At 46.7% G+C, this 21,784-nt stretch overlaps 8 protein-coding genes across 8 annotated transcripts; 3 read left to right on the top strand and 5 right to left on the bottom strand.

The window, feature by feature from the left end:
• Positions 1-7: 7 nt before the first annotated feature.
• On the bottom strand, positions 8-1,893 carry LACBIDRAFT_333193 (uncharacterized protein; the record flags this gene model as incomplete). Its single annotated transcript, XM_001887777.1, has 9 exons — positions 8-24; positions 70-88; positions 113-220; positions 329-387; positions 927-1,026; positions 1,126-1,269; positions 1,429-1,463; positions 1,712-1,803; positions 1,856-1,893. The coding sequence occupies 9 exons, from the start codon at positions 1,891-1,893 to the stop codon at positions 8-10; spliced, it is 612 nt and encodes a 203-aa protein (XP_001887812.1).
• A 404-nt stretch (positions 1,894-2,297) lies between these two features.
• Positions 2,298-3,884, top strand: LACBIDRAFT_333192 (uncharacterized protein; the record flags this gene model as incomplete). Its single annotated transcript, XM_001887843.1, has 5 exons — positions 2,298-2,358; positions 2,450-2,800; positions 2,908-3,648; positions 3,699-3,773; positions 3,826-3,884. 5 exons carry the CDS (start codon positions 2,298-2,300, stop codon positions 3,882-3,884), a joined length of 1,287 nt encoding a protein of 428 aa, XP_001887878.1.
• A 4,328-nt stretch (positions 3,885-8,212) lies between these two features.
• On the top strand, positions 8,213-11,144 carry LACBIDRAFT_310835 (uncharacterized protein; the record flags this gene model as incomplete). Its single annotated transcript, XM_001887842.1, has 5 exons — positions 8,213-8,917; positions 8,974-9,723; positions 9,774-10,423; positions 10,475-10,574; positions 10,623-11,144. 5 exons carry the CDS (start codon positions 8,213-8,215, stop codon positions 11,142-11,144), a joined length of 2,727 nt encoding a protein of 908 aa, XP_001887877.1.
• A 2,900-nt stretch (positions 11,145-14,044) lies between these two features.
• Positions 14,045-14,610, bottom strand: LACBIDRAFT_310833 (uncharacterized protein; the record flags this gene model as incomplete). Its single annotated transcript, XM_001887776.1, has 3 exons — positions 14,045-14,197; positions 14,258-14,320; positions 14,368-14,610. 3 exons carry the CDS (start codon positions 14,608-14,610, stop codon positions 14,045-14,047), a joined length of 459 nt encoding a protein of 152 aa, XP_001887811.1.
• Positions 14,611-15,373: 763 nt separating this feature from the next.
• On the bottom strand, positions 15,374-16,339 carry LACBIDRAFT_295573 (uncharacterized protein; the record flags this gene model as incomplete). Its single annotated transcript, XM_001887775.1, has 7 exons — positions 15,374-15,577; positions 15,629-15,688; positions 15,735-15,824; positions 15,873-15,926; positions 15,976-16,023; positions 16,073-16,120; positions 16,270-16,339. 7 exons carry the CDS (start codon positions 16,337-16,339, stop codon positions 15,513-15,515), a joined length of 435 nt encoding a protein of 144 aa, XP_001887810.1. The 3' UTR covers positions 15,374-15,512.
• Positions 16,340-17,503: 1,164 nt separating this feature from the next.
• LACBIDRAFT_333188 (uncharacterized protein) lies at positions 17,504-18,358 on the bottom strand (the record flags this gene model as incomplete). The annotated part of the gene is made up of 3 exons (XM_001887774.1): positions 17,504-17,850; positions 17,896-18,148; positions 18,200-18,358. 3 exons carry the CDS (start codon positions 18,356-18,358, stop codon positions 17,504-17,506), a joined length of 759 nt encoding a protein of 252 aa, XP_001887809.1.
• A 375-nt stretch (positions 18,359-18,733) lies between these two features.
• On the bottom strand, positions 18,734-20,084 carry LACBIDRAFT_310830 (uncharacterized protein; the record flags this gene model as incomplete). The annotated part of the gene is made up of 7 exons (XM_001887773.1): positions 18,734-18,739; positions 18,823-18,917; positions 18,985-19,203; positions 19,257-19,468; positions 19,524-19,536; positions 19,600-19,951; positions 20,007-20,084. The coding sequence occupies 7 exons, from the start codon at positions 20,082-20,084 to the stop codon at positions 18,734-18,736; spliced, it is 975 nt and encodes a 324-aa protein (XP_001887808.1).
• A 301-nt stretch (positions 20,085-20,385) lies between these two features.
• On the top strand, positions 20,386-21,225 carry LACBIDRAFT_310829 (uncharacterized protein; the record flags this gene model as incomplete). Its single annotated transcript, XM_001887841.1, has 5 exons — positions 20,386-20,697; positions 20,828-20,977; positions 21,044-21,093; positions 21,147-21,161; positions 21,213-21,225. The coding sequence occupies 5 exons, from the start codon at positions 20,386-20,388 to the stop codon at positions 21,223-21,225; spliced, it is 540 nt and encodes a 179-aa protein (XP_001887876.1).
• Between the last annotated feature and the right edge of the window lie 559 nt (positions 21,226-21,784).

Below are 21,784 nucleotides of genomic sequence, written 5' to 3'. Positions count from 1 at the left end.
GTACTATTTACTCTAAGAAAAGGCCTAGACGAAGACAATTCAAGGTCAGTAATACACTAAGATACTTACAGGAAGATGTCAGAAAACTCTTAAAACAAGTCAAAGAACTCACAGAGCACACGGTGACGTGTTCGATAGCCATCGCCTTATTGGAGATACCAGTGTTGGGGTGGGCCTGAAGAGTGTTTCCCACGGCAAAAAGGCGCATAAAACGAATTATCTATTCAGACGGCGAAGGTGTCCCACGGTGAAAAAGCACATTTATGCACCCAAAGAATTTATTCAGACGGCAAATGAATGAGTTGTGACTGAACATGAATAAACTTACGTTGTTTTCGATCATGACAGCAACTATGCTTCTTGTAGTCCTTCCCTGAAAAAGCGAATCTAGAAAGATTATAGATTATTAGTCAAAAATTGAAGAAAAAGGAAAGCATTATACTTATGTGGAAGACGATAGCGGCTTGAGAGCGATTGCCGGACGTTTGTAAAACGAGTTGGCGCCACGCGACACAGGAAAAAAGAAGGTGGTGACCAGGGGGGTGTATGAGAGGGAAAGAACGAAGGAAATAGATTGGATGTATGGGTAGAGATGTGTAGGTGTCAAGCATCACAGGGCGATCACCGGAACTCAACCGTGAGGTGCAGTGATGCAAAAAAAAAATGACAAGCAGCACTATGTGCTGCCACGGAATCGATTGGGTGTATGGGTAGGGGTGTGTAGAAATTAAGCAGCATGAGGGCGATCACCGGAACTCGGAAAATTGAGTTTGAATTGTGGGGTTGGATTGACGCAAAGCAAAAGACAAGCAGCACTACGTGCTACCACATAGTGATGCCTAGACTTGGAAAAATCACAAAATCATTCTAAGAGAAAGGTGATATGAGAAAAGGCGAACAAAGGATGGGTGTAGGAACAAACTTACAATGTTTAGGAAGGTGGGTAACGGGAGGGTGATTACCGGATGGTGAAAAATCGAATTTGAACCATGGGGTGGAGTGACACAAAGAAAATGACAAGCAGCACTATGTCTGCCACGAAATCGAGGGTAAGGATGTATAGATATTGAGCAGTTGATCGCTGGAACTCGAAAAATAGAGTTTAAACCACGGGTTTGGATTGACACAAAGAAAAAGACAAGCAGCATTATGTGCTGCCACGGTAGCGATGGCCAAGAATGAAGTAAACCGATCAGGTGTATGGGTAGGGTTGTGTAGAAACCCAGCAGTGTGAGGGTGATTGCCGGAACTCGAAAAATCGAGTTTGGACTGTGGGGTTGGAGTGTCAGAAAGAAAAAGACAAGCAGCACTACGTGCTGCCATGTAGCGATGGCTGGACTTGGACAAATCAAAAAATTATTCCAGAGAGTGAATCTCAAAGGTGATATGAGAAAGGTGAACAAAGGATGGGTGTAGGAACAAGCTTACAATGTTTAGGAAGGTGGGTAATGGGAGGGTGATTACTGGAAGGCGAAAAATTGAATTTGAACCATGGGGAGGAGTGACACAAAGAAACGCTGTGCCGGGCCAACCCAGAGGTAAGGTTAGAGGAACAGGTGGCATGCCGCATGATAGCAATTTGCAGACATTGAAAAATCAAATTAGAATATCATGCATTGCTTGCTTCCGAAAAATCAAAGAAAAGCTCAACAAAAAGCCTTCAACAAAGATAAATGGGGGTTCAGGAAGTGAGAACACACATAAAACTTACATGAGAAAACATCCTCATGACAGCGATCCCCAGAATGCCAAAAATTAAATTGGAACCGCAGAGCAAATGTCATCAACGACAACAGCCTCTGACTGGATGGTGACAATGAGTAAAAGTGTAACAGCAAATGGCCAAGCAACTTACCTGACAATGAAGATGAGAGCCGGGCAACGTAGGGGCATAATGGCGGCAAGGAGAAGGGTAAGCACTCACATATTTCCAAATCTACTTATACCTCTGGGTGCCAAGGAAAATCAACAAAGTTTAGTGTGAGTAAGTATTGTCGGAAGTATCCAGCCGACAAACAATGCGCAGGGACCTTGCAATTTTGGCTTGCCAACATTCCAGGAATAGAGTGATCAGGAGAATATTCTAGGAACATGCACCTCGAATCAAGAATCCGGAGCTATCAAACAAAGTTTATGTTTGTGTGGTTGGATTTTTTGCAGCTAAGCTTTCCCCCCATTCCTCCTCCCCTTGCCCCCACCAACCCTGCTTACGCTCCAGCCTCAATTTTTCTGGGATATAAATCTTTCTCCCTGGACCCGTGGTAAGTAAATCCCATATGACTGGATAGCTAGTCACGATGCTTGCATTGGCACCATGTTTTTTCCAGCTACTCCTTGGCTACTCTGAAAATGCACGCAGTTCGTATTCAAATCTTCTACCACAAATAACATACTTAGTATATCTCTTCTTATGAGCACAGATGTTGAAAGACCTGTGCGACTCCTTTAGGCGATACACCATCTCACATGGAGGAGGAAGTTGCATCCCCAAAGGGTTCTTTGGCTGCAACTTTTGAGAGTTCCGTCCAGTCTCCCAATTCCACAGATCTTACACACCGTGAACCACTTCCCATGAGCATGGATGCTCAAAGCTCTGTGGCGATTTCTTTAGGCGATATACCATCTATCCCCACTCACACGGAAGGGGACATTTTATCCCCAGCAGGTTCTATGGTTGCCATCCACTCTCCCATGAGCATGGATGCTAAAAGCCCTGTGGTGGTTCCTTCACTCCCTTCCGCCCCTCTCAACCCCAGTTGTAATGCGACTTCAGACAAGAGTCTTATCCCTCAACCCCATGGTAGTCCTGACTCTGTTTATGGATTGCCTCCCACCAATGATGCAGTGCCGATCTATCCGGTGCTCTCTCTACATGTGTGCCCCCTGCAAGATCACTCCTCGATACAGCTGCACACACTTTCCCTCAAACCCAAACTCTTACAACCTCCGACGCCAAAGGCCATGACATCGACGTGAACATGCATCCAGTGGAGACTGGGCTCCCCATGAGCGTTGATCTGAAGCAGTCATTCAATGAGCTTGTTGAATCAGCAGAGCGGAATCTTACCTCTCAGCCTGGCAGGGTCTTCCAGAGGCATCAATCCGTCCTTCATGGGTATGAATCTACCTTGGCCACACACAAGGCTAATCTGGAACATTATGAGGTGTACTTCACTGGTGTTGCAAAGGGCGAAGGAGTCCCACAACACTATGAGCAGTGGTTCGTCAACAAGTTCCTCGAGATCACAGCCGATGCGAATAACACAGCACGTACCGCCATTGAGAAAGGAGAGAAACTGCTACATGGCTATAAAGCCCGCATGGATGCTGGGCTATGCTCATTGACACTGGTTGAAGTGCTCCACATTTGCCGGAATCATATGATGGTGCGAGGTTCTGAGATGTCGGATGTTGCGAAGTGGAAGACACTCCTGCACTATACAGAGGATGAGCTCATAAAAACTGATGCGGAGGCAGTCACAACGTTTCAGAGCAGTCGGAAGTGGCAGGATGATGAAGACTTTGAGGATGGTGAAGATGTAAAGCCAAAGATAGAGGTGGGGTTCTCCGATAAGAAGACGCCCGCGCCAGAGAAGTTTCGAGAAGACTGGTTGGACATGAATGAGACACAACAAGAGGAAATGCAAGGTATGAGAATACATACCTTTGACGTTTGCCTACTGACCATTGATTGTTAGTTGCTTGCAAGAAGGCAATCAACCTTTTTCTCCTGAAGGGGGAACAGATCGATTCGACTATGAGACGGATGATACGTGAGATTCCAGAACTAGCACCTGAAGCTGGAACTACCTCTCGTTCCCTCAGCCAGCACATTCTTGAGTGTGACTTCATTATTTGTCGTCACCATGGGCGGTATCGGATGAAACACGACTTCGCTAAGGTTGATGGTCCATTTCAAATCGAAGGCGTTGGCTACAATAAGAATTACAAGGGGAGGGTGAAAACAGGGGACTCGGAGGAGGGGCACATCGACTGTGGATGCAGTGAGGACTTGGCACTGTTCGAGCTGTTCTGGTGGAAAACGTGGTCGATCGGATCATCACACTGAAACCTCATGACGTTCCGTGAGAATTTGAAGACTGACACCATCCCCCCATGCCTTCGTGCATTTTTTGCTGCAGCATATCAGGAGGTCAGCTCACTGAGCCTTGATGACCTGTTTGCTGTCTGGTGGGGTGAAGACGGCTACAAGAATCGCCTACATATGCTGCAGGTCATGCAGAAGGTGAAGATGCTACGGTCTCAGGGTATTGAGATACCAGGTTTTCAGTCACCCTCAGAATGTTCAGGCACATCTGAATAGATTAAGGTAGTCAGTACAATAATTTTAATGATGCATTAACCAGATTGACGATTTGCGAACAAATGATCAACAACTCCATGAGTGTTTGATAATTTGGCTGTCATGAACGCCAGAACCATGCCAAAACCATGCCAAATAGTCTAAAATTTCCATGCCACATGTTGCAGCACATTCTTATGTTTTAACCATTTTGGTATAGATGTACCATGGCCTACAAATTCTCTTTTTCTGTGCAGATGTACCACAATCATAAACTCTAAATATTTTGGTACATGCTCTTCAAATTTTGAGAACTGTAAATGATTTTGTCTGTACAGGTGTACCACATTTTTGAAAAGTTGAATATTCTGGTACGGATGTACCATAAACTTCAATTTTCTTCCCCTTGGTACAGACACACCATAATCAAGAATTGTGCATGTTTTGGTATGAATGTACTGTAAGTGCATGGTACATCTGTACTACAAAATATCTGATTATGGTATGTATGTACTCCAAAAGCCAAAATTGAAGAGCATGGTACATCTGTACTCCAAATGCTAAAATAAAAGGGCATGGTACATCTGTACTACAATATCCAAAATATCTGATTGTGGTGCATGTGTACTCCAAAAACTAAAATTGAAGGGCATGGTACATCTGTACCAAAATATTCAAAATATCTGATTATGGTACACTTGTACTATAATAGCCAAAATGAAAGGGCATGGTACATTTGTACTACAATATCCAAAATATCTGATTGTGGTGCATGTGTACTACAAAAACTAAAAGTGAAGTGTATGGTACATCTGTACCAAAATATTCAAAATATCTGATTATGGTACACTTGTACTATAAAAGCCAAAATGAAAGGGCATGGTACATTTGTACTACAATATCCAAAATATCTGATTGTGGTGCATGTGTACTCCAAAAACTAAAATTGAAGGGCATGGTACATCTGTACCAAAATATTCAAAATATCTGATTATGGTACACTTGTACTATAAAAGCCAAAATGAAAGGGCATGGTACATTTGTACTACAATATCCAAAATACCTGATTATGGTACATATGTACTACAAGAACTAAAATTGAAGGGCGTGGTACATTTGTACTACAAAAACTAAAAGTGAAGTGTGTGGTACATCTGTACCAAAATATCCAAAATATCTGATTATGGTACATATGTACTCCAAAAGCCAATATCCAAAATTGAAGGGCATGGTGCATCTGTACTACAAGATCTAAAATATCTGATTATGGTACACTTGTACTCCAAAAGCCAAAATGAAAGGGCATGGTACATCTGTACCAAAATTCCGAAATAATTATTATAGTCCATATGTACTCCAAAAACCAAGATTGAAGGGCATGGTACATTTGTACCAAATATTTCAAGTTCTTGATTATGGTACATCTATCTGCGAGATATATTCACTGTACACTTGTACAATCTTCAATACTTCTCAAATTGAAGTATCATTGCCACCTCTGAACCCTGATACCCACAGACAAATAACACCATCAACGCAGAACAGGATATCACTTATTACGATATTCTACATGCAACCTACCCCCGAACTTGAGGATACCACATCACTGTGTCCGCAGTCTCCTCGTCGTTGCACTTGTAGCTTTCTCAAGACAGCCCCTTACAACGAGCCATTCATGTCGCGGTGTTGGTCGGAGACATTATCCGAGTAGTACACGTGTCTTGAGGTCTGAGAATTTTGCGTAGCGCAAGATTGGAGCGGGGATGTACACTACAAACACGGATTTTCTGGCATTTTGTCCCCCTCCTTTCCCGTTGAACTACTTGCGTACCTTTATGTTTTACATAGTCATTCGCAATATAAATTACTCAACAGTCTAGGATGACGGTCGTACAAACGGCTCTGAAAAGGATTGAAAGAGAATAGACACGGCTTCCCTGTTTCCCGATTCTTCAACGCGCTTGGAACACATCCATAAAATAAATCTTTTTATGCATCAGGTTCTTTTTCGGAACCCTGTAAACCCTGTACCTGAATTTCCAGTGCTTTCGCGAGCGGAAGGTGTAAACTGGGCGCGCTGTGCCCATCATCCCCTGCATTCTATACAATCCTCTACTTTTTCTATTCGAAGTCTATAATTTCTATTATGTTCAACTCATATGTATATTACTATATGTATTTGACATATTCTACCAATGAACGAGTGCGCAGGCGTACAGATATTCATTACAAGGAGGATGATCTCCTGATCCCCTGATTCTGATTTCTTCATTACGAAACCCCGCCAACCCTGTGCCTGAACTTCCAGGACTTTTGCCAGCGGAAGATGCTAGCGCGGAATTGCCGTGGCCATTCAACTCCCTTGCATTTTATATGATTATCGACAATCCTCTATTCGTAGTGTACAATTTTTATTGAGCTACAGGTCATAAATGTATACCTACATATCAAAAGGCTTCATGACAACATAGAAGCCCAGTGGAGTGAGAACATTCAAAGTGAGGAGAATGACCTCCTCCTCCCCCGAATCTCATTTCCCCATCTTGCTTGAAACGACTTCGCACAGCTGACAGTTCTACGTGGCAGGGCCCTCTTCGAGGCCCTGCCAATCTGTACCTGAACTCCAGAATTTTTGTCAGTGGAAGATATGAGCGCGCAGCATACCAGTATTCCAAACCGCTCTCTGACTTCCTCCATTCGTAACACACCATTTTCGCCCAAGTGTAACTCGGATATATAGTTCTAAATCTATCCAATACTTCTCAACAAATGGTAGCACAGTCGAGCACACGAAAACGTACATAAAACTATAACTTCCTCCTCCTCTCCCAATTCCAGATCCCTGACCTGATTTTGTTGGACGCCAAGTTTTGAATTGGGTTAAAGGGTCTCTCCAAATGGAGACTCTCGCACACGCGGTTGGGAGGGTGCGACCGTCGCAATGTGGACGCCATGTTTGTGTGAGCTGAATTTCCTTGCAATTCGGATTGAGATCATATTTCGACGGCAATCTGACTCCTGAGAACTCATCATAATCAAGTATATTTTTGACTTCTTGCCAGTTCAAGAGTTATGACGTGCGGCAGAGTCAAAATGCCTGCGATAGATACGAAACAAGACGTTGACAGATCACCAAAGGGTGGTATCAACGCTTGATCAACGCAATGCTGTGTCGATGTGCGCAGTGCTGTTTTTCAATGTACGTCGAAATTCTGAACTCCGCAGGATTGGGACTGGGAGATGCATTTGTGTTTGAATGGCGCAAACGGGAATGAAGGGTGGTGTCTTGATGGTGAAGGTGGAAGAAGCTTTGCTGTGCAGGGCAAAAAAATCGGGCCGATGGGCGCCGCAAAATCCAACAAGTTTCTTACCTCATCCCACCTTCTAAGCACTTTGATTCTTCGGCATTGGCGTCCTCAGCTTCACCTTTCCGACTTCCCATCCAAGAACTTTGCCTAGAATTTCTGAGTGGTGATGCAATTCATTATTCAAGTCCATGCTTATTTGAATCCTTTATCAACTGTGATGCATGTGATGTCCAACCTTGACCTTTTTTCCAAAAGAAGGGTTTCTAAATGGGGACGATGCGTGGTCTCAAGCTAAGTTGACATTTACGTCGAATAAAACAAAAGATACTAAGGATTTAGACTCGAACCAGTCTCTAAGGGGTTCAATTCACTATGTTGAGTACTAGGGGAGGGACGGAGAGGACTTTGATGGACGAGTCCGGATTTGATCAGAGTAGGGCGGGTAATTGAACCCATAGAGACTGGTAGGGATTAACCGTAAGGTAACCGACAAGTTTTATAACTCCGATTATCGAGTATAAAAGGAAATTAAGGCGCACGTGTATTCGTTGATGGCCAAGACGCGTCGCGTAGATTTTGCAGAATACTATTCCTTGACACCATGAGCCCTCAAAAACGCGCGCGATCTGACGAAAACTCGCCCCCCACGCCTGTCGCTACACCTCGGAGGTCACAGCGGAGAGATACACCCACCCCCACGCCCAGGAACTCGCACGGCTTTCAGATCATTGATGGTCTCACACCTGTCCCAAACCTGAAGCGGCGTCGCGTTTTTACTGCCGAGGAGCTTGTCAATCACAAAGTTGAGCGGACTAGGGCTCAGAGGGAACATGCTGAAAGGCAGAAGGAGCAGGAGGTAGAACAAGTGAGAAGGGAGGAGCAGCAGAAAGTTGCCGCTCTTGATCGAGCGATGAAGGGGATCAAGGCAGCTGGCTTTTCAACATTCTTTGACTTTCTTCAAGCATCCCTGACCACATCCGATCCTAATCGGTCATCACAGGTCACACGTACACTTGCTGGAGCACACGGCACGACAATTTTGAATCTCATACAAAAACGACAACCTGACATCTGCGTGGATTGGTCAATCAGCAATACCCGCACACTTATAGCTGCTGAATCGAAGAAGCTTGCTCACTATTTCCAGCCTGAAAGGAGCATGCCTGTTGCAGAAATCCTCTCCCAGTTCTCACTTGAGCGGATACTTTTAGATGCCTCGGTAATTGCACCATCGACTTGTGACCTTCTGCGGCATATAGGATATCCTTCGAACTCATCCATGACTTCATACAAAAATCGTGAATTGGTAACGTTTACTTTTGTCCTTCCTTGTTTGAATTTGAATGATGAACATGTCATTAGATCTTCGCCACAACATTATGCATGCTTGCCAAATCGCAAAATGAGCATGCGACGGAGTACCAGACGACGATGTGCATGTATTTTCTTGCATGTGGCACGTCTCGTTCTCTCTTTGACGTTCTCAACCATGCTGGGATTACCCTTTCATATACTCAGGCTGTTTCAAAGCTCAGGAAACTCGGTGCAGAGCAACTTGTTAGCATGCTTGCTCTGGTTCGCACACAGCCATGCATGATAATATGGGATAACCTCAACATCGCTTTCAAAGTGGGTGAGCAGCGCCACGATTCTATGGATCACTTCGATAATGGAACCACGGCAACCCTTGTTCCTCTTTTTGGGGTGGAGCCTGGGGGGCTTCCACTTGATATTAAACCACCACGCTCCTGCCGCAAACCTCTTTTAACCTTTGGACCAGAGGATCTTCTTCCCACACGTGAAGAGGTGGAACGTGTTCAAGCTGGGCAGCTGTGGCACATTGAAGATATTTTATATGACGCTTTTCCTCTGCTCCGCAAGCGACTCAACACGGATATTAGACCTGCACCCAACATCCTTCAAATCCCACTCCACAAAACTGAACAGTACCCTCTTCCTGCAATGCATATTGATGAATCAAGCCTCAACGGAACACTTTCAGTCCTTGACACTATTATCCGTGGCTCGCTGAAGCTCACGGAGGACGATATAAAATGGCATGGTATATTTATTTGTGCTGGTGACCAGCTATCTATTTCACTGTTGGACAAGGTATTTTTTCTTCTAGATCCATTGAAGAAGGTGCTCTAATTTGGTTTTAGGCGTCCTCGGGCCGTCGTGATGATACTGATCTTATGGATAATGTGGGGCGCTATACCCAATCTCAAGATGGAATTCTTCACATGAAAATGGCAGGCGATCGTATGGTTACTAATGAGTACTGGGGCAAACCGAACAGTAAATCTCCATGGTCATTGTGGAAAGTAAACACCCTTCTAGGATGCAAGGCCATGGTAGCTGGTTGGAAAGCGAAGTCATTGCCCCCATTCCGACCATCATGGGAACTAATTCTTACTATGGCACTACCCGCAAATATTCTTGACGGCTTTCGTATCTATTGCCCAAAGGACTCACTTGAGGATTGGGTAAATGACATTCGTACAGTTGACGAAGTTCACCATGTTGCCCAAAAGGTGCTTGTTGAACTTTGTTCTGCGCGGCGAGTTCAACATCTGCGTCGTGCAACCCCCATCAAACGTGACCTCCCTCTCGAAAACATTTGTCTGTTCAATCGGGATGCCCTATATCTCCGTCAACTCAAGTATGCGGTCAAACGAGGAGATGTTGGTGCAGTTCTTGACATCACTACTCACTGGATGCTAATGTTTCGGGGGACGGGTAAAATGCCAAAGTACGCAGATGCACTTTTTCACCTTATTATGGATTTAAAGATGATGGATCCTCGACTTCGGTGAGTGATTCCTCCTATTTAAAGATTAACCCACTGAAGATATCTTGATAGAAATGCATGGCTAATGAATTGGTTGGCAAATCTCACTGGAAAAGCAAATGGGTTCAAAGAAATGGATCTCCTCCAAGAACATCAAAACTTTTGGGCAAAGGTACTGACCTTCTCTTCTGTCGCAAATGCACTCTCATATATTGTATAGATTATTTACAATGCAAAAGGATCCAATCGAAGCTGGGCTTGGCTGGCAATGATTTCTGTCTCGATCTTCGCATTACGCGACGTGATTCGCAAGGTCCAGTCCGAGTATCAAACACCTTTCAACAGCATCTCCCATACCAGTCCATCCGCTGAAACCGATATCAAGACCCTACGCAATTACCTTGAACAACAAAAATTGCAAACATACTTCCCTGGACGTGAAAATAATCAGCATGCCACGGAAGCCCGCGACCTTATGGCTGTTGGTGCTGAGTATGCGAACAAGCCTGGCGCATTCAAGAATTTTACCTATATGAAGTACAAGATGACTAACAATGGGTTGTCGGAAGGGGCCCCGGCTGCAGAGGATATTGGAGAGGATGATGCAATGCTGGTTGACGAAGAGGAAGTGGCTGACTTTGATTTAGGCTCCAATCCGGCACTGGAAGTGGACGACTTGGTACTTGATGACGATGAATACCCACTTGGAACCGATATCAATGACTATATTGCGCGGACATGAGAAATTATCGAGGAGCTTTCTCACTTTCAGTAATAGTACCTTGTCTTGTAGTTATTCATAATTAGCGGGTGTAAGAACGGTAAAAGGAAACTGTAATTGAGCATTGTACTCCCTCTCCTGGCCTTGCTCTTCATCATAATATGCTGGCGTAAAATTAGTGAACGGCAATTGCAATGAAGCACTGTACCGCTCCCTCTCCTGCTCTTCCTTGAGACCGTCGAGCTTTTCATAAATTGATGAGAGAGCTCCGAGTAGAAGAACTCCCCATTTATTCGCTTGGCCAGTCATTGTGTCGTGACCCATAGCCCAATGAACTTGCCTTCGTAACTCTGCGTAAGTGTTTAATCGCTCACCACATGTTGCCAACTTCTCGATGATGTCGTTTCCCAATAGCATGCGCCCGGACATTGTAGTCCCAGCACCATAATATTCCTCAACCAAATCATCGTCCGCCCAATCCATTAACCTCTCACGGATGATATTTTCCTTGTCTTCTCCGATGGTCTTCTTCTTACCGCGCTTGAGGCCTGGTGGTTTCACAACGTCCACATCTTCAATGGGAAATAATCGTGGTTCACAATTGTCGCAGCAACGTGTTCCCGTAATGCGTTGGTACATGGTGTTGGTGGGATATGTAAGTTGCACTTTGTAGAGTTAGTTCTGTGAGTCTTCGCTTTAAAATCCCACTTACTTTTTTTTTCGTTCTCGAAAAATGAGTCCCACACGAGCCGACGACAGGACTCAGTGCAGACAAACCTCGACAGTGCATTCGCCTCGTAAACGTCTGTGTCCGTTGACGCTCTGCCCTTTTTTTTCTTTGTTTGGCTTAACGCCGCACTCGCTGCCGCATTATCTCCCTCACCCTCTGACGCCGATTCATCAATGGCAATTCGGACACCTTCAGCTGTGACCTGTTCCTCCATGTTCTGAACCTCAGCCACAAGATCTTCTTCGTTAAGGTTTGTCGCCTCTGATTGTTGCCCAGACAAAGCGACGGTTTCACTAACTTCATGTGCAGTGACGCCATCCTTCAATACGCTTGGAGATACAATCAATATACCTTCTCCGAGCTTGTTTAGATCTCGCCCTGCTCGCCCCGCACGTTGAACAAGAGCACAAAACGACGGTGGAAGGCCCCACAAAACAACGCGCTCGATATTACGCATGTCACATCCCTGGAAATTTAGAAAGCAATTTCCAAAATTATCAAAGGGAAACGTACCATGCCGACGGCATCAGTGCAAAACAAGATGCGTATCTCTCCCTTCTCGAGTAGCGACTCCAACTCACGCTTTCGTTTTTCGCCCACATAGGCGTGATAGAAAGCGATACAAGCTGGATCAATACCCTGCTCGATAGCCCAGTCCCTGGCACGATCCGCGGCGTCTTCGGCGGTTGTTCTCTGATTGCAATACACGAGGGTTATCGGAATGTCCTCGGGTTTCTTGGCGGTTGGTGGAATCAAAAAGCGTATGTCGCCCTTTGTTTCTTCAGAATGCTTCATCTTCCGGACTGATAATGCCACGTTAGGCCGTGCGTTGGTCAATTGCACCATCTTGGTATCGCTTCCAAGCTGCAATTTATGCCGTACGTCATTGAGAACATGACGGGGAAGCGTTGCTGATGCCACGACGAATGGAACATTTTTAGGAAACCGACCACGAAGCACACCAAGGCCAGCATAGTCTGGACGAAAGCTCCCGCCCCACAAACTTATACAGTGTGCTTCATCGACGCAGACAGCGCGAAGTGCGCTCGAAAACTGGTCCTTCGACAAAACGGCAGTCCGAAAGTCTGCGGAAGTCACGATCTCAGGTGAAACGATGACCTGCCGGAATTTCCGAGCAGCGATATCCTTTCCAAAGTAAGTCACTTTGTTTTTGAATGAAAATACGACACTTACTGCATATAATTTATCAGAACCCATGCGAGATAATGTCTCCTTGCATACGGCAACTGTAGCAATGCCCGCCTTGTCTGCCTAGATATTTTAGAAGATCACAGCAAAATGTGAGCACCAGTACGGTGACCTATAGATCTCTTGACACTTACCTGATTTATCATCAGTGCAGTGAGAGGCGAAATGGTGAGGACAATACTATCCTCATCAAGCAGCAATGGCAAGGAAAAGCATAACGTTTTCCCACTTCCAGTCCCCACGTCGACGACGACATCCTGCCCACACAATATCGCTTTGGACGCATCTAATTGCCATGAAAATGGCTTTTTATGCCAAATTTCATACGCCCTTGCAGCAAGTCGGTTTCGGTCCACTTCTTCTGGTTTGTATTTTCGAACTTTCGAAACGGGGGGCATGGTGAGTGCTCAGTTTGGTGGTAAAACGTACACCAGCGTCATCCCCGAACCCCAGACATGTCTCGGGTGAACGCGTATTGAATAAATAAAATACATGTAAATTTCTAAAGTTATCGAGATGTATCTAAGTTCGTTCCTGTAAGTTTTGAGTATCGAAGGACTCGTGAACGCATTGCGAGCACTTGAATTGAGGATGTGTTAAGGAGAGTTTCCTCATTGAGACGATAATCGGAGTCCGAAATTTTGTCGGTTGCATCACGATCAATCCCTTCCAGACGTTATGGTGAGTAATACGATCCCAATAACGGCTGGTGTCGAGACTACTAAGGATTGCAGAACTATCCTTATACTGAGCAGAGGAATAACCAAAAGGAATCACGTGTCTTACCCCAGAAAGAACGCCAGAACCAACCCGACCACTATGCAACCCCAACCCACACCTGACTTCATCCCACCCAACCTACTCCCCCCGTTCTTCGTCATAGGCGCACTTGACTTAAACTCACTAGAGCTTGACGTGATACCTGTACTTGGAACGCCACTGGTAGAATGCCCACCTCGCCTCAAATTCTCAGGAACCGCTTTCACCGTCGCCCATGCCGTATCGAGGCCGCGTCGTACCCCATCCAGCTGATCACGCCCGAGGAGGAGAGCTGAACGAGCGCGGATGTGGATGCAGCGTATGTCGCTGAGGAGTCTTTGATCGTTGGGCCCGTGAAGGTTTGTGTTGTGTTGGTCTGTCCACAATTATGTTGTGAGACGGGCTGATATGTGAGAGAGAAATTAGAAGGACTTACGTGGACGTCGATGATGTAGGTAGCCGAGCCGTCGTCTGGGATGAATGCGAATTTCGTTTGTACCTACGATGGATTATTTAAAAATCGCGACACTCAAAGGCGATGCTTACGTCTGTCTCTTTGAAGAAGCTCGCCGTACGGTCATGCATCGTTGGGAACCTAGATCCGGTGTACATTTGAGGATCCGGTTGCATGAACGCATCTGTTTGTTTTTTTATCAGAGGTGTTCGACGACGAAAAAGAAAGGTAGTAGGGCAGCGACGCAACACACGTTGTATGACAAAGATCTTGGCTTCACCAGCTGGAATCCCAGGAACACCCAAAAAGTGGATGTGGTTCTGCGCAAGGGCCATAACTGGCTGGTACGAGTCTTCCTGAAGGACAGCTCCATGCTTATTGTAGTCCTTTATCAACTGTTATGCTCGTTGATGTTGAATGTTCTGATGACCTTTGTCCGAATAGGGACGATCCGTGGTCTAAAGCTAAGTTGGCATCCACCGAAAATACTAAGGATGGCAAAGCCATACGGAGCACGGAATCTCTTCAATGTTGTCCTGAGGGGAGGAACAAGCAAAAGGAAGCATGGTTCACGCCAGTAGAAATGCCAGAACCAACCCGACCACCATCCAAATTCCCTGACCCACATTCCACTTCATTCCACCCGACCTACTCCCCCCGCTCTTCGTCATAGGCGCACTTGTCTTGGACTCAGAGCTTGACGTGACACTCGTACTTGCAACGGCACTGTTAGAATGCCTGCCTCACCTCAAAATCTCAGGAAACACGTTCACCGTCGCCCAAGCTGTACCACTGCCCGAGGCCGCATGGTACCCCATGCAGCTGATCACGCCTGAGGAGGAGAGCTCAACGAGCGCGGATGTGGATGCGGCGTATGTCGCTGAGGAGTTCCGTAGATTGCCCAGAATTAAAGTTGGGTTTTATTTGATTGTTCATCAGCCTAGGATATAATTAGCGCACTAGAAAAACCATATGCAAACGACACACCACGACGAAGACCAAGCATAACGTCATGAATTCGACGGAGTGCAGCGGGAGGCATACTTACTCAACGTCCTAGCCCGTATGTTCGAAGTTGAACTGAAGCACAAAATCAAATCGCATGAAGAATTTCATAAATTATAAGCGAAAGACTGGCGTAAAGGGTATAGAGAGTAAGAGTAAAAAAGACGTGCGCAAACCAAACATCAAACTCTACCTCCCCGCCCCATCCTGACCTGATCCCACACAAAGGTCATTACTTCGGAGGGGAAAGGACTGAATCCTTCACTTTTTGGAGATATTCGTCAGGGAAGTCGGAGTCTAGGGGATAATTGAACAAAGATAGCGAAGGAAGGAGAGCAAAAATCCTACCAGGTGTTCCGGCTCGCCTGTCCGGAGAATTGCCCTGGGCGGGTTGAGCGTCGTTGAAGACTAAGAGGTTATTAGTGAGAGGAAGAGGAAGAGAGGGGGGGCTGACTTTGATGGATTATATCCTTGAAGATTCGCTTGGTGGGAGGCGGGGCAGCGCTGGGTTTGGCATCATGAGGAAGCGCATCGGAGGGGTGGTCTACAAAAAAATTTAATTGGGATTGCGGAGGGAATGGATGATGCTGACCCTTGATGACGTTCAGCGCGTTAGTCGGGTCCTTAGCGACCTGGGAGACAGTGTCTACGATGTCGTCAGTAGGCAGTGGAGATGGGGCGGAGGATAGACTGACTTTTGATATCGTCCGGCTTGATTGATGGAGCGTCTTTGGGAAGTGGGTCTGAAAGGTAGTCAGTTTAAGAGGGGGGAGAAAAATGGGGGAAGCTGACCAGGGGTGTCGTCTCGAACGATGTTCTGAAGGGCCCTGGGTGTGTGCGCTGGGAGGTTGTTAGTCAAAGGTACGGAAAGAGAGGGTGTGCTGACAAATAGCTTCTTCCGCCGGTTCAAAATCGGCAGGGCATGAGGAAGGGTGTCTCGACACCAGCCGTTATTGGGATCGTATTACTCACTCTATGGGTTCAATTACCTGCCTTATCCTGACCCAATCCGGACTCATCCATTAAACTCCCCTCCGTCCACTCCCTAGTATTTAACATAGTGAATTGAACCCGTTAGAGATTGGTTCGAGTCTAGAGGAAGGGTAGGGCGTCGTCCCGACTAAATAGTTCGTCGGCTAGAAGATTGTTAGCCAAAAGCAAAAAGGGAGGTGAGGAGGGAGGCGAGGTGGAGAAGCGGGAAGGAGACTGACTGGAAGTGTAGCCCTGTTGGTTGGAGCACCGGCGGCGGGTGTGGAATCGTGACAATCGATGTTGTTGACAAAGTGATTTGGAAGTGCTGGAAATTGACGGTTGTTTGGCAAGAGGCTTTGTCCACCTTACTTCACCACATCACCCTTACAACAAGTTACAACGACGCCTTTCGGTACACCCCGAAGAAAGACGGAAACCCTCCCAAGGCCACTTCTTATGCCACGCAAGCATCCTCCGATCCACCACTTCATCTCGGTACACTCACTCCCTCACGCTTCTGATCCCTTCTTACCGCAACAGAGCGTCGACGTCTACATCAGTAGAACTTCAAACTTCAGGTGACCGAGCTATACGGCCTCCTCAAAGCCATCTTCCTTTACAGAATACCAGATCAAAAATCCCTGGGGCTACTCCAATTCGTCGGCCACTTTGCCATAGTTCAGATCCCATAATATCCAACTGCGAGCCTTGCGGTGAAAGATCTACGACTCGTTGCTGGGCTTTCCCTCGTATGTGTTCCATTTTTTAAATCTACCATTACTCGTTACTTCTTTCTTGGGAAAGGGACATGGTTCCGTATCTCCAGCGGTGAGACAGATGCCGGCTCCTTTGACATTTATACTACCTTTCAGTCACGTCTCCCGCCCTTCTCACTTCCTTCATCCCGTCTCATTCTCTAATCACGTTGCACACAGAACATCGCGATAACCCTTGGCGCAAACATCTTCCCCAATCTCAAAAACCTACGCGTCTTTAAAATAGTCTTGGGAGCCAACAAAAATTAATACGCATAAGGGTCAATCGACTACGACATATACGATTGACGCCGCAGCGAAAAGGACCACTGCGACGCCATTTGATGAAGGGGAGTGCATGTGTAAGAAGGTTAAAAGGGGATGTGGAAGTTTATCAGAATAAATAAGGTGTGTTTAGAACAAATGCTATGCTGAAAATAAGAAACCGATTGTCAAATTTCTATAAACGGGTCCAGTTATTTCAAAATTTTCGCTTTTACTTCGTCGTCGCCTTTGCCTTCGTCGCCTCCTTTGCCGCCTTTGCCTTCGTCGCCTCCTTTGCCGCCTTTGCCTTCGTCGCCTCCTTTGCCGCCTTTGCCTTCGTCGTCGCCTCCGCCTTCACCTTCGCTGCTTTCGCCTTTTCCACGGTCTTCGCTCGCTTCGCCTTCTTCTCTCGCTTCACGTTTGCCGCCTCCATCTTTTTCACCGCCTTCACCTTCTTAGGTTCCTTCGCTGTCGTCTTCGCCGGCGTCGTCGTCGTCGCAATCCGAGTTGATGTCGTTGACTCAATTTCTTTCGGCTCGATCTTGCCGATTTTCCAACCATACAAACTGCCTAACAATCCTGAGCGTCAATGTGATGTTAGAGGAAGGTCAAACAAAAACGCACCGTACGCGTCGGAGTCTCTGATTAATTGGGCCGTCGAGAATTTCCCCACATTTCTGAAAGGCAGGCTAAGGCGTTCGAAGGGAACGATGTGCGGCCGAAGGCTGAGAGCGCCAAAGGCGAAGTGGTACCATCTCGCGGGTTGTTGCCATGGTGGGTTCGCTGGATGGTTGCGGGAGACACAGTGTAACCAGACCATACGTGCATTGTGGTCAACGTGCGATATTACTGAAGCGTGCTTCCCAACGAACCGGGACTAAAAATAATTAGTGGGTGTAAGCTAGAATTATATCATGGAAAAACATACCGTGGCTTGCTGTCGTTTTGAGGCACCTTTTATGTGTTTGAGCCAATATTCGACAACGTCTCCTTTCTTGGGTGTTGGCGCGCCCTTATCGACCTTTGTGAAAGATGTGCTCATCAATTGACGGCGGAGGGAGAGCAGAAACGAAGAGAAATTGAACATATGGAGTGTGTGGTTGTGACTTGTGTGGTATGGTGGGTGTGAGCGACGGGGTTATAAAGTTCTGGAGTAGAGAGGCGAGGAAGGGGGGAGGGGGTTTATATGGGATTGAGGGGGGTAAATGTCAGCCTCCCATCGGCGATCTGTTTCCGGAGGCTGACATTTGCCCCAGTCAACCGCAGAAAAGTCCCCCTCTTCAGTCCCTCAAAAGTATTTTATCTTCATGTTTTCGCTCATTCTGTAGTGTGGACGTTACAACCTCGACAGAGCCACATCAAATATTTATTTACTATGGACTATGTAAAGTGCGTTTCTCAGAACGGTAAGCATGGTGTTATACTGTGGCATTGGAAGCATAATATTCGGGTCTTCACTTCATTAGCACTGGCAGATTTATCATCATGGTTGTGACGGATCATTTAAAAATCGTGACGACTGAAGAACAAAAGAAAAAAAACGAAGCTTACGTCTGAAGCCTCTTTGAAGAAGGTCGCCGTACCGCCGTGCATCGTTGGGAATTTGGTTCCGGTGTACAATTGACGGTCCAGTTGCATGAACGCATCTGTTTGTTTTTATCAGATGTGTTCAACGTAGAAAAAGAAAAAGAGAAGAGGTAGTAGGCAACGTACAGTGTATGACGAAGATCTTGGCTTCACCAGCTGGAATCCCAGGAACACCCAAAAAGTAGATATGGTTCTGCGCGAGGGCCATAACGGGCTGGTACGAGTCCGTGGATTTCCCGGATGTAAAGTTGGGTGTTTGAACGTCAATCCAAGGAATGGCTTCGGGCGAGGCGGATTTCAGGAGAGCCATGTCGAGCCGGAAGAGTTCCTTGTTGGAATAGGCGTCTAGAGATGATATACATTTAGAATTAGGCAGAAATAAAAAGACTTGTACTTACAAAAGACGTTGGTGTCGTGATCGAGGATGGCACCTACGTTGGTGGGATCGAACGGAGGGCCACCTCCAAATGCGCGCTTTGTCGTCGTAGTTTGGGCAGACCAGGATTTTGTGGTGGCGTCGTAGATGTAACTAGTCAAAGGGTTCTTAGAGTCGGCGTTAATAACATAAATGGCGTTTGTATACTGCCCTTCAAAGTCACTACGGGTGCACCTCTGATAGATCGTAAGCGAATACATACCTGAGAAAGGAAACAATGGACGTTCACTTGATCAAACGGACTCGAGAGGTGGTCAGCCGCAAAGGACAAACGAAGGAGCAAGAAATTCAAAAGACCAACTCACGGCCGACCACTCGTCGTGATGTCCCCCAAGACTCCTGCCTTCCGGCGTTGTAATCTCTCCCGCGAAAACCAAAGGCGAACAAGTTCCAGTGTGTCAAGTCGGTGTCGAAAGCAATACATTGGGTTGGGCCGGTGGCTGACGCGATTACGAGGCTGGTGGCGAGGACGGTGAGAGTAACAGAGAGCCAACGCATTTTAGAAAGAGTGTCGAGTACGGAGCGACTGTTTGATATCGAGGATAGAGTGGGGAATATTGAACAAAGACAGCAGAGGAGGAAGAGGAGAGGCCTTACAAGATGTTCTGTCTCGCCTGTTGGGAGAATCGCCTTGGGCGTGCTGAGCGGCGCCAAAGACTAGGAGGCTATTAGTAAAAGGCAGAGAAAGAAGAGGAAGAGGGGGGTGGCTGACTTTCACTGAATAGAGGCTTTGTGTTTCGCTTGGTGGCAGGCAGGGCAGCGCTGGGTTTGGCATCGTGAGGAAGCACATCGGAGAGGTGGTCTACGAAAAGTTTCAGTTGGGTTTGCAGGGAAGGGATGGATGATGCTGACCCGATGACGTTCGGCGCGTTAGTTGGGTCCTTAGCAACCTGGGAGACAGCATCTACAGTGTCGTCAGTAGACAGTGAAGATGGGGCGGAGGATAAACTGACTTTTGATATCGTCCGGCTTGATGGATGGAGCGTCTTTGGGAAGTGGGTCTGAAAGGTAGTCAGTTTAAGAGCGTGCTGGAAATTGACAGTTGTTTGGCAAGAGGATGAAAACCTAGCACCCCGCCTTTCGGTACAAAGATGGATGGCGCAAATTCGTATCTCCAACATGTCCACACTCGCGATCCGCACATGCGGTCGTTGCTTCTCCCGCGGGAGAGTTGTTCCTCTTTAGAGGAGAGTACAGCTCCATGCGCCAGAACAGGTTCCATTTGGGTTCCATCTCTACCGCAACTTTCGGGTGTTCGACACTGGCATTGGTTCGACATTCAGACGCACTCGTGGAACCGGATTGATACAAAGGTTCACCCAAGCGCGAGATGGTGCCATCAGATGGCGCTTCGGAAGGGTTTTGTCATTTTCTTTGAGGGTTTGATGATCCAGGGGTTACCAGTGTGCTTTCATGCTTTTCTTACGTGTATATCTCCTGAAATTCGACCCAGCTATGCACCTCAATGACCTATGGGTTTTCAATACGCAGGAGTAGGGCTGCCCACCGCTGCCGAATTTACGATCGTGGCAGGAGTACAAATGGCGTCAACTTGAATTCAAGGAAACAGAATTGAAACCATCGTTCGTCTCTCCGACACCCACTATATTCACGCGTGACTCTCTTATAGCGCGTGAAGTGGATTCTCCTTCCTCCCCTGCACCGACGGCATCATCCTCCATGGTGACTGCCCTTCCTGTCTTTCATTTACTCTTGACTGAACGTCAATTTCACCGTACAGAATACTAGGAAGGCAAACACCCCGTCGGCGCGATGCTTGAGGATACTTGGATTCTCAAGTAAACCACTCCCCAACCCCCTCCCTACGCTTCGACTTACCCCGACGTTATAGGTTCAAGAAGAGTAGGTAAGTCAGGACTAGCTGATCATCCACTCATGAGGAAGTCAATGGCGTTAGGACGCAACAATAACCCTCGTGCATACAGTGAGGCGACGCGTAAGATTGCATGGGGCGGACGGGATGAAGTAGGATGAGGGGTTCTCCAGCGTCATGTGAGTCTATCCCGTAGACCCTCGTGATGTTGCAGAAGTTGATGCCAAGTGAACGTGCAGCGGGCGCAGAGGTGAGTACCTTGACTGGTTCGTGCCAAGAGGTCTAGGATATGGAGGAATGTGCGAGGCAATTGAGTATGAGGGCCATGGGTGCTTTCGCATGGTGCAAGTCGTTTACCGCACATTCCGATGCGTTGGGATGCGACATATTCAGGTGAAGTTTTGCTTAATGGTCGGTAGACTGGCCAAGCAATGGTATATTGAGGTGAGATGTCCGCCAACGATTCCGTGTTCCACAATTTTGACAAGCATGATACACGCTTCGACTTTGTAATATTGAGAATATGTATTGCGAGCGTCGCAAATGACCCCTCTACTGTATTTCACAAAACATCTGATTGCAAGTATCGTTGAATTTCTGGATCGACATCCCTCTGCCCATGCGAAATTATTCTCACAGAGAATTCAAACTTCACG

Source organism: Laccaria bicolor, genomic scaffold (genome assembly GCF_000143565.1).
Source record: "Laccaria bicolor S238N-H82 LACBIscaffold_48 genomic scaffold, whole genome shotgun sequence".
Classification (NCBI taxonomy): Eukaryota; Fungi; Basidiomycota; class Agaricomycetes; order Agaricales; family Hydnangiaceae; genus Laccaria; species Laccaria bicolor.
This window is presented reverse-complemented; position numbering and strand designations above follow the sequence as displayed.